Below are 14,071 nucleotides of genomic sequence, written 5' to 3' on the forward strand. Positions count from 1 at the left end.
GAAGGACTTGACCTGAGACCCAAAGGGTAAGCAGAACTAAACAGCTGAAGCTGCAAGAGAATGTTCCAGGTTCTTCTCAAGTGCTTAGAGGGTTAGTTTTTTGTTTGTTTTTATTTTGTTGTATTTGGATGAAAAATCTATATGATTTTTACACTTGCCAAATGAATAGAACTGTGGTCGGTTTAACAATTTGCATGGCTGGTTTCATGTGTTTTTGACAGTTCTGTCACATTTTGAAAGTTTCCCCCTTTTTTGTCTCTGGAATTTGCCGTGGGGGCCCATTATGTACTCTCTGCCTAGTGTTCTCTCCCACATAAGGTAACAGAGACAGTCAGAACCTTCTGGTTTGTAAGAATTCTACTCACAAACAAAGGAGAGTGACCTTTGCATCCCTGTTCAAAAGGAGGAGGAGGAAAGGTGGGAGCTGTGAGCTGTGTTCTAGGGGAGGCCAGGCAGAGTTTCCAGGGAATACCCAACACAGAAGCAGCTCACCTAGCAATGAGTACTCCTGTTCACACCAGCAGCCTCTAGCTTGGCCCCATGCTCACTCCCAAGGGGTCCCTGAAGATCAGTGCCTTTTAAGGAGGCATGCCAGCTGCTAGTTCACCCATACTTGTGGGAACTTCACCCTAGTACCCACCACCATCTGGAAACTCTACCAGTCTAGAAAGTTCTACCAGTTATGATAGGGGATAGGCTGCCTGAGGCCTGCCCCAGGGCTCTTTACATAATGAATGAAATGCAGTCTAGAGCACTGTTTCTGAAAGTAGGTCTCACAGCAGAGTAGTTCCACAGGATGCTAGGAGGGACATAGGGAATACATGTTCTGTGGTCAGCAAGGTTTGTGGAATGCTGCTGTGACAGAGTTGAGTGGCTTATCTGTAAGACCCTTATAAAACCTTTAAAGGAGGTGTCCCCAACCCCCAGGCCATGGATGGTTCTGTGGCCTGTTAGGAACCAGGCTGCACATCAGGAGGTGAGCAGGGGTCGCCAGCATTATTGTCTGAGCTCCGAGTCCTGTCAGATCAGCAGTGGCATTAGATTCTCGTAGGCCGGGAACCCTATCATGAACTGTGCATGTGAGGAATTTAGGTTGTGTCCTCCTTAAGAGAATCTAATGCCTGATCTGAAGTGGAAGGGTTTCATCCCCAAACCATCCTCCTAATCCCTGTCTGTGGAAAAATTGTCTTCCATGAAAATGGTCCCTAGGGCCAAAAAGTTTGGGGACCGCTGCTTTAAAAGATGTGCATTGTGAATCTCCACAAAAGAAAACAGGGCATGCCCCACATCCCAGACTTCATTGACCTTTATCCATGGAGCATTTTGCAAGACCAGCCCCCAGAATGCACATGGGGTCTGCTGCATGTGTTCTCGGTTTGCTGAGGGATCTGCACCCTCTCTATTTTGACACCTGCCATCCAAGAGCCCCTTTCACCAACAGAGGTCAAATGAGGAATTATAATAAATGATACGTAAATAGCCCAGTGCCACTGGAGAGCTTCCAGCCTCAGCACTGGCTCTAATGAGCCCTTGACTTTGCACGTTGCAAAGGGGCGTGGCAGCTGAAGCATCCCAAGTAGTAGGTGGAGTGACCTAAAATTCTCTGGTCTCAAAATGTCCCTTAGGATTTAGATTTGAACCCACTTAAAGAGGCCGCTTGAGGAACTTGCAACATGGCCATCAAAAGTGGGAAGATCAAATTGGGGAGGAGATGAAAAGCAATCGCAGTCCCTGCAGGGCCTCTCTGCAGCTCCGCTCTGGAGACTCACAGCATCACCTCTCGGACTAATGCAAGGCTGTAGCCTAAACAACTCAGCTGATCTTTCTCTGAGCTTTCTGTCTTTCTGTTCCCTCTGCTGGGGTAGAGTAGTGGTGGTGGAGGGTGGGGGGAGGGGGATGGTGGTGGAAGGGCAATAATTACATTTTGTTTATTAAAGATTCACCTTGCAGCATATGCTGCACTAGAGCAAATAGAGAGTAGTGAGGTCAGTAGGGGGCTTCCTTCAAGCAGAGTGGATGATGACAGGGCAGCTCGGCTCCAGGAAAGCAGGCTGTGTCACTGCAGGGCTGGCACAAAGCAGAGATGGGGAGAGGTCTGCCTTCCCTCCCTTCCTGCAGAGAATTGCTCCCACAGTGCCTTCTTTTGGATAAGGCACAAAAGACCCTTTCTTAGAGTTGTTGGTGTTCTGGAGCAAGGGATGAAACATTCTGGAGAAGCATACAAGCTAATATTAGCCATTAGCCAGACGTCCATAGTCCCCTAACAAAAAGGATAGGCTGTGACAGTGAGGGAAGCAAGTGCTTGGGGCCCTGACCCAAGCCAGACTAAAGCCTACCATGGGGCCTGGGGCAGGCAGGAAGCCACCTGCAGACAGGAGAAGGAGAGAATGTAAAAGACCAGGGTGGAGAAAGGGTCTGGCCCCAGCATTTCCAGGATCCCACTCCATCCATTTCAGCAGACTCATACATATTTTTTAGGATTTGCAATAAAGCAAGCATGTCTTAACAGTCATCATGGCTCCATGAGGTTATGCATAGCACCTACCAGTGGTGGTTTAGGTAGTATCCATCACGATGCCCTCAATGGCCAAGCCAGCTGGGCTCTGACCTGGCTGAGCCAGAGCAGGTCCTCTCATGTCTGTCAGATGTGGAGGCATCCCTGTCAACAGTCATGGAAACCTGCAGGGTTCTTGGGCTAGGAACATTTTGAAAACCACTGTCTGGCAGTTTGCAAAGCTACATCATATCCATTATCTCAGCCCATCTTTACAGTAAACTTCTGGGATTGTAGTAGGTGAACAAAATGTGGTGTGGAGTGATCAAGACTTGCCCGGGGTCACACAGCCAGCAACTGGCCACAGAGTCTTTTTACTCAGAATTCTGGGGCCCTGTGCCCTGTCCATGGGCTCCTGGCTAAATGCTGCCTTCCAGCCACTGCAGCGCCTTGAGCATGAGGGGATGGGAGCTGAGGGAAGCTGGCATGGTGAGCCTAGGCTGCCCTGAGTGGGTGGGGGTGGGGGAGGGGGTCTCTCTCTCTCAGTCCTTCAGCGTGCTCTCCTCCTGATGAGCTCTAAGATATTATAACATCCTCAGGAATTATGTAGGCAGAAGGAGATTTTTCTTGCCTGTTAAAATTTCCACTTTTTTAAAAAACAAAAATTTCTGATTATAATACAGAGAAGAGAGTAGCAGACCCTCTATTCTGGGATGAGCACTGTGAACATTCTGGTACATAATCTCCAAGTAATTTTTTGTGAGCAAGGATTAAAACAAAACAAAACAAAACTGAACTGCCTGGCTTTCAGCTTGGGCTATGCTGCTACTTAGCTGTGTGACCTGGGGCAAATTACTTAACCAGTCTGAGCTTCAGTTTCCTTGTGTGTGACATGAGAATAAAGGTGGATCCTACCTTAGAAGTGTGAGAATTAAATGAATTATTAGGGGACAGGGTTTGGATTGGTGCTCAGTGTTAGCTATTATTGCTACTGTTATTGTCATTTTTATTTTTGAGTGCTTACTCTGTGCCAGGGGTCAGGCCATTCTCTTCACAGGGACTGTATCGTTTAATGCACTTATCAACTCCCTGTGGTCCATATTATAATTATCTGCCATTTCCAAATGAGGATTCTGGAGGCTCATAGAGGGGTGAGGGAACTGCATAAGGTCACATAGCAAGGAAGTGGCAAGGCCGGGATTTGAATCTGTGTCTGTCTGACTCCAGAGCCTCCCCTCTTTATCTGTAGTCTGCCCTGCCCTTATTAAGTCTATTTCCTGTGCAAGGCAGTATGCAGGGGATAGCCACATTGGTTCTCATGTGTTGTAAGACACCCTGAGGACTTAATCTCCATCCCTGCCGCAAGGCTTCTGGGGAACCTCCCTAAGAAGGGAAGCTGCTTAACAGACAGGAAGGACCTGGCTTCAGGCCTCCAGACGCTGCTGACCCCAGTTCCCTCTGTCCCCAGGACATCGAGAAGACCATGAGCACAGCTCTGCACGAGTTGCGGGAACTCGAGAGGCAGAACACGGTCAAGCAGGCGCCAGATGTGGTGCTGGACACCCTGGAGCCCCTGAAGAACCCTCCAGGCCCCATCAGCTCGGAGCCCGCCAGCCCCCTTCACACCATCGTCATCCGCGACCCTGATGCCGCCATGCGCCGCAGCAGCAGCTCCTCCACCGAGATGATGACCACCTTCAAGCCAGCCCTGTCTGCCCGTCTGGCGGGCGCCCAGCTGCGCCCGCCCCCCATGCGGCCCGTGCGGCCGGTGGTCCAGCACCGGTCCAGCAGCAGCAGCAGCTCAGGTGTGGGCAGCCCAGCCGTGACGCCCACCGAGAAGATGTTCCCCAACAGCTCAGCGGACAAGTCGGGCACCATGTGACCTGCAGGATGGGCCGCCCCGTCATGGCCCACTGTGGCTCGCCACGGCCCAGGGTGGCCTCGGTGGCTTCCACGTGCTTCCCGGTGACCCTGGCCTTGGAGGGCAGAGGTCAGCCTGGGAGGGTGTGTCTGTGCAGAGCTGAGGTAGGCGCTGGCTGCAGCTCACTTCCAGCCATGGGAATCCCACAGACCTCTCGCGTGTCCGCAGACGTTCAGAGGAGTGCAGGAGCTCCGGCAGCCCCAACCGCAGCCTATCCTAGCATCCAGGCGACATGCGATGTGGCTTCTCCCGCATATCGTCACTGGAAACTTCCTCTCTCGACATTCTGTCTACATACCTATATGTGTGTGTATATCGACGTGTGCATATATACACATATATATGTATGTATGTGTCTGTAGGTGTGTGTATATATATATATTTATGCATCTATATACATATACTAGATCTGGACACACACTAAGTGTATATAGTATCTCCTTTTTCTTTTTATGAAACTTAGATTTACCTCAGACCCATGCCACCAAACATCTCCTGCCGAGTTATTTGGTGGGATTTGCAGGGACTTTTCTGGGAGAACTTAGAGGCCCATAGTAACTGCGAATGAAGCAATATACCACTAACCTGCAGAAAAACACAAACAAAAACAGTCTCCCACTGTCTCCAGAAGTTGTGGCCTTCCAGAACAGTCTGCCCCTCAAGGAAGGGTGGGGCAGGCAGTACCCCCAAGCAGGCTGCTCCCAGAGGTGGGGAACCCTTCATAGAAAATCTCCACCCCCGAACACCCCAGAGACCCTGCCCTTCCACCCGGAGGCCAAAGGCCAACTGTACCCCCGAAGGCACGGGAGAAAGTTGGCGAGAAGACCCCAGACCACCACATCCTGGTGTTTGTGTGTAGAGGCAGGGGACAGTGAGAACCTCCGCCCCATCGTAGCAAAGTATTACATGTGGTTGGGAAAAAGGGAAAAATAAAAATACAGTGGTGTGGAATACTTCAAAACCTAGAAACGCTGTAGGAATAAATCTGTGGTAACTATAGAGGTTTAACTTATATCATTTTCAAAATATTTAATTTTTTCTTTTCCTGGTTCTACTAATTATACTGTGTCAGATTTGGAACTAAACAGGCAAGGAGGCTTTGAGTCACATCGTTTTCATTTTAAATCAGGCTGTGACGCACTGTGGCTGGTGCCGTCTTGCATGAAACGCATGAGCCGTGAGCGCCCAGTTCAGACTGGGGCCAGGGAGGGGCAGTCCTTGGCACTTTCTGTTCTAGAGGACACTGTCGGTTGAGTTAATACAAGTGGCATAGCTTCCCTTCCCTTCCCCTTCACCCACTCCCTCCAGAACATTTAGTGTAGATGAAAATGTGGTGATAGGAATGGGTGCATGATCTTCACGTGTAACAGCAAGGCCTTTGCCTCTTGGCTGAGTGAAGCCCTTCCAGGTCGCTCTCCTTTGATTCCTTTTTACCTCCTCTTCTGATCAGTTCCAGAGATGAGCTGTTTCTGGATAATGAAATGGCACAGGGGCAAATCTGTGTGCCTTGTGGGCCACGGTTACTTACCCTCTCCTGCCAGACCCAGAGGCTCTTCCCTACTCTTCCCAAGCTTCCTCTCTCTCGAGGCCACTAAAGTTTGGAATCAAAAGGCCCAGGGTCTGAGTCCCAGCCCTGAGCACTTAGGAGCATTATGACTTAGGGTTTGGCACTCCACCTCATTGAGCCTGGCTTTTCTGCTCATAAAATAGGATAATAAAGGTGAAATGGCAGTGAGCAAGCTAAGTACACTGGAAAGCACTGAATCAATACAGTGCTCTTGTGACTATCATTAGTAAGGTAAGTCTTAGATGAGAACCCTCCAGCCCTTCTTTTTGAAACCTCTCAATGGCATTTCAGAAGTAAGCAGTGGAATTTTCCTACCATCCTAATAAGAGCCCTGGATTCCATCATTAGCATTTCAGTCCATTGGATTAAGCGGTGACCTCTCCTCTGGTCCCCCACAAAAAGGTAAATACACCCAAAGGGAGGGACCTAGTTAAGTCACTGGCACCTGGACGTGTTAAGAGGGTAAAGCCATTCTACCTTGTCTGAAGGACTGGACTTGACACCCCACAGTGAAAAGGAGCATCAGGAAGGGAACAAAGAAAGGATCTCAGGGAGAGGCCAGTGTCAAACTTGACCTCCCTCGTTAGGCCTAGAATGCACGCTTCTCTTTAACTTCTGCCTTGGGGCACAGAAAGATATTGCCATTTTACAGCTTAAGAGAGTAAGGCTGTGCTTTGACCTGCCCGAGATTTGACAGCTGGCTAAGAGCAGAGGCTGTGTCAGGCTCTTAAAAGTCATGTGTTTGCATGCTGGACGCTGTGCTGTCCAGTCAGGACACAAGACTTCTGATTTCTACCCTTCAGATACTCCCAGATCCTAAATCCGGTAGCCTCCCAGGCAAAATATAGCAATCTCTGCTGCAACTATCAGAAGAAAGGCAACAATTAGAGTAGACAAATCTGTTGCCTGATATACATAACACCAATCAGACTGTGTGGATTTTTCTCTGAATTGACTGATTTTGTTTTTTTTCTCACTGAAAATGGATCTGCCTTTCACTGAATTTTCTGAAGGCAGAGGCTTAGCTGTTTTCTTCAAGCACCTATTTTTTTTCCATTGGAAAATGGCTGATGAGTTCACATTTAGGGATGCGCACACGCAGATGGCAGACGTCTCCCCACTCATCCAGCCCCAAATCTGGGCCCTGATGCAGGCCAAGTGGGAAAATACTTCCCCGCCCCCTCCCCTGTTCCCACTTCCTCATCTGGCACTATGCATGTCTCAGGCACCCTCCACAGCACTCAGTTCCATCAACGTTCACTGAACATTGGCTTTCTCTTTCTGACTCCTGCCTGTTTTAGTCCACTCTATATTGCTGTATTTGCTTAAATGCTGGAAAGTAACTGTTCAAATGTGAAATTGTAATTTTAAAAAAGGCGACAATTAAATTTTAGCCAATGCCACTCACCAAATCTTTGCACCTAGTAGATAGATCAATGTAAAAACAAATACCAGAAACCTAACTGTACAGTGCGTGTGGGGGAAATGTAGTAACCTAGTTAGTAGTCTTCAATATAACCAATTGTACAAGGGGAAGTGGTGTTTACCTACTTGTTCATCACCATTATTGAAAGCCGTACTGATCAGTTAGTTGATAACGGGCATTTTCAATTTTTATTTTTTTTTGCTTCATGGAATGATTGCTTAACCTTCGACTTATCCTGAGGTCAAGCCTTTTGTCTTTATGTATAACCGATGTTCAGTCTATTTTAGGTATGAACCAGCAAGTTGTTCATTTAAAACTGACCAAAGACAATTAATTCCTGGTCTAGTTTCCTGGGCCTTGTGGCCCAGCTGCCGCTAAAGAGCTTTCTGGATAAAATTGAGAACAAGCTGTGCTTCCTACCCCACTCACCCTCTCCGCTTTTATTCCCTTTTCCTCTTAAAGAGCTGCTCTGAGCTGTGGGATTCTATGAAAAATTCTTGCCTTTCCTTGTTTCAGTGCTAACGATTTCTCACCTTGAAGCGCCTTTTGAACCCCGGACAGAGTGCACAACTGGAGGGAATTGTGGGCTTGGGAATTAGACTTGGGAGTCTTTTCTCTGAAGTCACCAGGCCAGGGGTCAGGAGAAATGGATTCCCAAGGGATGAAAGGTTTCTATTCAATGAAGAAATCTGAGTGGGAAGAGACACAGGGAAATTGAGCCATATTTTGGCTATCGGCTGGAACCAGCAGTTCAGAGATCTGCCTTATAAACACTTCAAACTGGTTTGTGGTACACGAAGGGGAGCCAGTGTGGGAAGGGGCCTTTATGTGGGGCTTTCTTCTCTGCTGGAGTCCCTTGGAGTGCCTTGTTTGGGTATATTTCTTTGTCATTCAGGAGGCACGCATGCGGAGGACTTCTCATGACCTGGTCGTGATGTGGCACTCAGTGCATGTACACAGCTAATGGAAAAACACAAGGACTCGGGTAATGGTTCTTCCTCTCAGTCTTTCTATTTCTAACTTTTCACGCATCCAGATGGTTCCACAGTAGAGCAAATGCCTCATTCTCCTGAGAAACCCGGAAAGAAGAGTGGCTGGCTCACAACCATGGGGGTGGCCCCTGATGGGCTGGGAGTGGGGGTGGTGGCAGGGAGGAAAGGCAGAAAGGGGTGAGTTGAGGTGTTGCCGAGCTGATTTTCTGCTGTGCAGAGCTAATGCTGACATTTCATGTCAACTTCCCCGGTTCTCTGGGGTCTCCTCTCCTCTGAGCAGCCACATAGAGCATTCCCCACATATCCAGAGCTGCCCAGGGGAGCCAAGAGAAGGGACTTTACTGTCAGGTCCAAGCCCTCCTGGCCTCCCTGAGATTGATCTGCCAGTGTCCCACTGTCCCTCTGGGACTGGCCACGTGGCCATCGCTGCCCCCTTGTTGACACCTCCTTTCTGTGTGAACTGTCGCCGGCAAATAACAAAGCTGTTCCTTGAACCAGAACAACCAGAGTGCACTTTTCCTTCCTTAGATGGAAGTAGATCTTGGCTAGGGTTTCTGCCCAGGCCCTTGTTCCCGGCAGTGTGACTGTTTACATGGTTTGGCAATAGATTTGATTCTGATTGCTTCAGAGTGGCTGGTCTATTTCGTTTCCTTTGGTTTCCTTCCTCCCCTAATTGTGACAGGAAAAACAAACCAAAACCACCCTAGGAAATTGCTGGTTGCTTGTCCCCACGTGATGATAAATGTTGCCCTCTTCTGGATATCGTTTCTCTACCTTATGACCAAACGCCCGTCCTATAGAGTGTCTGATTGGATCCTCTGTCGCGTATTCTGATGGTGCCTGCTGGTTTGACGTGGAGCTATCCTGTGAAATAAAAACAGCTTAACTTTTCTCAAACATGCTCCAGTGGTTTTTGAAAGGGTGAGGTGCTATGTCAGGGGTGGAGAGGTCTTGGGAAGAGTCCCCATCTTCCAGTCCACACCGTCTGCCTGCTTCCCTGGGGAACCACCTTTGAAATGTCCATTAGCTCAAATCCAACAAGGTGAAGGTCAGGGTTACAAGAAGGACTGCTTCCACTGTAGAGCTAACTGAAGAAGGTAACTGTAGGATGACTGCTGGGAAAATGGGGTTTGGAAATGTCAAAGCAAAGGCAAGTTGGGAGTAGTAGCTTTCGTCTGCAGAAAGTGTCTTCAGAAGTTTAGGATAAATTATCAGAGGTCGCTGGGTACTGATACACCAAGGCATATGCAACATTTTGGTGTTCATTGTCTACAAATGTCATACAGCCTCTTGGACTTTTGTTTTTAGTGGTGTGTGTTTGTGAACTGTTTATTGACCACTTATTTCTATCCCAGCCACTAGATTAAACCCTTTACCTGTATTTTCTCATTTAATTCTCAATAGACCATTGAAGGTAAGTATCGTTATTATACTCTGTCCTGCAGATGAGGAAACTGAGGCTCTGAGAGGCTAAACAGCTTGCCCAAGGTTAAGTTGGGAAATGGAGAAGACAGTATTTGAATTCAGTCTGCCTAACTCCAAAGCCATGCTCTTTATAAGTTTGTTATACTGCCTCTCATTTGAGCATTGTACTCATTATAGCAGGATTAGGGGCAGGATTTCATGATGAAGGTCGCTTGCTGCTTACTGCAGTCAAGGAATACTCCAGGACCTGTCCTTTCTGATGAAACCTCTGCTGGATCTTCATGCAAGGGTCTCTTTGCAGCCTCAGTGACTCATTCCCACTGAAAACACTCATCACTCAGTGTTGGTCTCTTGCTAATTCCACACTCCTCTGCTATGAAACGGTCTTAGTCTATTTTCTGTTGCTGTAACAGAATAGCACAGACAGGGTAACTCATAAAGAAAAACAGTTTATTTGGCTCATGGTTCTGGAGGCTGGAAAGTCCAAGAGCATGATAGTAGCATCTGGCTAGCGTCATCTCATGGTGGAAGGCAGAAGGGCAAGAGACAGTATGAGGGGGCAGACTCTTTTGTAACCTTCTCTCATGATAAAAATCTCACTCCTGTGCAATGACGTTAATTGATGCATGAGGGTGGAACCTCATGAACAAGTTACCTCTTATTAGGTGCCCTCTCCTAACACTGTTGCATTAGGTGTTAACTTTCCAATGGAGGATCTCTTGAGGCCAGCAGTTTGAGACCAGCCCAGTCAACAGAGTGAGATCTTATCTCTACTAAAAAAAATAAAAACGCAAAATTAGCTAGGTGTGGTAGGGCATGCCTGTAGTCCCAGCTACATGGGAGGCAGAGGCAAGATGATCACTTGAGGCCAGAAATTTAAGGCTGCAGTGAGCCAGGATTGTGCCACTGCCCTCCAGCCTGGGTGACAGAGTGAGACCTTGTCTAAAAATAATAATAATAATAATAATAATTCATCATCTGTGGCTCTGGACTACAGCCACTTCTTAACAATGGAGGGCTTGGGTGATAATTGAGGATTAAAGTGGATTAAAGTGCTGCATGGGGCCACCATGCTGTGTCATGAATTCCAGGTTACAGGGAACCTGCTTCTCTTTATCTGAGGGCTGATGCAGGAGGAGGAAATATTATTATCATTATTATTATTTTTTGAGACGGAGTCTTGCTTTGTCATCTAGGCTGGAGAGCACTGGTGCAATCCAGCACAATTCCGCTTACTGCAACATCCACTTCCCAGGTTCAAGCAATTCTCCTGCCTCAGCTTCCCAAATAGTTGGGGTTACAGGTGACCATCCATGTGCCCAGCTAATTGTTTGTATTTTGAATAGAGAGGAAGTTTCACCATGTTGGCCAGGCTGGTCTTGAACTCCTGACCTCAAGTGATCTGCCCACCTCGGCCTCCCAAAGTGCTGGGATTACAGGCGTGAGACACCAGGCTCAGTCAGAGGAAGTATTATTATTAGTGTTGCTGGGCCTTGAGTGTCCTTATTCAGTGTTGTTTCTGGACTCCCAGCTCTGCTTTCATTCTCCATCCAGTCATGCACACATAGTCCTTCTAACCCACTGAGAGGCTGATTCAAATTCTTCCCAATACGGAGATCAGTGGCCCCTGTGTGCCGTACAGCTGCAGACCTCCCTTCCCAGGTAACTCACAGAGTTCTGTCATCCTTTTTCCTTGTTCTGGAACAAGATTTTCCTTCTTCATTTGCCAGTTGCTGTAACTGAACCTAGATTGGTGCTTAGAGGTCGTTAATCTTCTGATAAATAGCGTAGCCCTTTTGCTTTATACCATGATGTCAAGAAACGTATTAAGGACTTGGTTAGTTACAAGTGACAACAACCCAACTTAGCCTGGTTTGTATTACAAGGCATGCTTTTTGCGCCATCTGTATGAAAAGTCCAGAGATAAAAATGGTATTCAGGCAGGCTGGGCCCAAGTATTCTAAGGATGTCAATGGGGTTGGGTCTCTCCACTTCTCAGCTCTGCATTCCTTCACACTACACTCTCAGGCTGACTCTTCCCAAGTGATGGCAAACATGGCCCAAAGCAGTTCTAGGCTTGTGTCCTAGTTCTTAGCTATACCAGCAGAAAAAACTGTATCTCTTTCCCAATGAATGAGAGTCCCAGGATTGCCTCTGATTGGCCCTGCTTGAGTCACATGCTTACCATGAACCAATCACTGAAAGGAGGGTAGGTCTTACTATCATTGAACAGATCTGGTTACTTGTCCAGTCTTGAGCCAAAGTTTGAGATCAGCCCTGCCTGACCACATGATTGAGAGCAGGGTAAGGGCCGTTTCCCAAAAGGAAGAGATGAGTTCTATTATTGGAAGAATGGTGCTGGGGCCAGGTGTGGTGACTCCCTCCAGTAATCCCAGCACTTTGGGAGGCCAGGGAGGGAGGTTCACTTGAGGGTAGAGTTTGAGAACAGTCTAGGTAATGCAGTGAGACTCTGTCACTACACACACACACACACACTGAGCTAGGCATGGTATCATAAGCCTGTAATTCCTGCTACTTGGGAGGCTGAGGTAGGAGGATCTCACCTGAGCCCAGGAGTTTTAGGCTGCAGTGAGCCGTGATCTCACCACTGCCCTCTAATGTGGGCAACAGAGTGAGAAAGAGGAAGGAAGGAAAGAAGGGAAGGAGGGAGGGAAGGAAGGAGAGAGAGAGAAAGAAAAAGAAAAGAAAGGAGAGAGCGGGGAGAGAGAGAGAGAGAAGGGAGGGAGGGATGGAGGCGGGAGAAAGAGAGGAAAGGAAGATGCTGAGCAGGCAAAGTCCAGCGAGCTTATCAAGAGCTCCAGTCTGCAGAGGACTTTCTTGAGAAACACATTCATAGCATGATGTTGGACATTCTCGCATCCCTTCCCGAGTACACAGGTCCCAGTTGACTGCAGGACTGCATCCTTATCGCCACGTAAATGTTTTGTCTTTCCACAGCACCGATCCCCAAAAAGAAGTACAACGACCCTGGTGGATATGAATGAGAACTCCAAAGCCAGGCTGCCTGGGTTTTATATCCTGGCTTCCTGCCTTTCCCATTGAAAGACCTCAGGAAATTTCTTTAACACTTCTGTTTTCTCATCTCTGAAGTAGGGACAGTAACAGCCCTGCCTTGTAGGCTTGCTGTTGGGACAGCATCTGGCACAGAGAACCCTCAAGAAATGTAGCTGCTATAATTGTGATCTTGCCTTTTGGAGAGTGGTGATTCCAGTGCCCCAGTCCCAAAGCTACATTCACCATTTTCTCTATATAGATAGGTAAATATATTCATTGAGCACTTACTATGTGCTAGGCACTGTTCTAAGCAATTTTAATAGACAATCTTATTCTCTTGCAACAGGAAAGCTATAAGATATAAACTACTATTAGTCCTGTGAGGTTCACAGAGGTAAAGTAACTTTACCAACATCATAGTAGATAAGTGGTAAACCCTAATGCAGGTAACTCACACAGCGTGAGTGGCCAGCTCTCTCCATTCCCCACATTGATTTCTTTGTTTCCAACATATTGGTCAAGGTCTCAACTCCCGTGATGCCAAACGTAGAGAGACCTGTGTTTCTGGTAGACTCAGCGGGACAGAGGTTTCTGGTCACCACCCCTTCCTTGGCATCCAGACACAGACATAAATTAAACATGTGGCTGCAGGAGCTCGGATTGGGTGAATTCGACATTTTGTACCCTATAGGCCCAGCATAGGACCCTGCAGAGTGCTCACTAAATGATGGGTTAGAAGAAAGGATAAGAAGTAAATAAATTATGCATGAATGGGGTGATTGCTCGTCTGCATTTCCCTCTCAAAGCCTGAGCCCACATTCAGCCTGATACTCTGCTGCCCTCATGTGGTCATTTGTAAGATGGCAGGGTGGGTAAGCAGCCTCTAATTTTTATTATGAAAACTTTCAAATGTACAGAATACAGAGAATAGCATAGTTAACCCATTATGTCTATCATCTAGTTTTAAAAATTATTCACATTTTTATGAATTTGTGTTGCCTCTTATTTGAATTTCAAAAAAATCACTAACACCATGACATTTTACCCTGAAACATATCAGCATATGTCTCTAAAAATGACATTTTCCTGCATAATAATGACAATCCCATGACCACACCAAATAAAATTAATGACAATTTCTCAATAAAATATGTTACCTAATTCACATTCCATTTTCCTTGATTGTTCCAAAAATGTCTTTTAAAGGTTGCTTTGTTCAAATCAACCTCCG

General features: G+C 47.3%; 1 protein-coding gene across 3 annotated transcripts in view; it reads left to right on the plus strand.

The window, feature by feature from the left end:
• The window catches only part of SRGAP3 (SLIT-ROBO Rho GTPase activating protein 3), a 260,739-nt gene extending 251,442 nt beyond the window's left edge, over positions 1-9,297 (plus strand). For 2 of the 3 annotated variants that reach the window (XM_003927107.4, XM_003927108.4), the window contains exon 22: positions 3,963-9,297. In XM_003927107.4, the coding sequence (XP_003927156.1) occupies positions 3,963-4,376 (414 nt within the window). In that variant the 3' untranslated portion in view covers positions 4,377-9,297. The remainder of the gene's footprint in view (positions 1-3,962) is intronic. The other variant, XM_010337846.3, reaches the window with a different exon arrangement.
• Positions 9,298-14,071: the final 4,774 nt, after the last annotated feature.

The sequence above is a fragment of the Saimiri boliviensis genome, chromosome 8 (genome assembly GCF_048565385.1).
Source record: "Saimiri boliviensis isolate mSaiBol1 chromosome 8, mSaiBol1.pri, whole genome shotgun sequence".
Lineage (NCBI taxonomy): Eukaryota > Metazoa > Chordata > Mammalia > Primates > Cebidae > Saimiri > Saimiri boliviensis.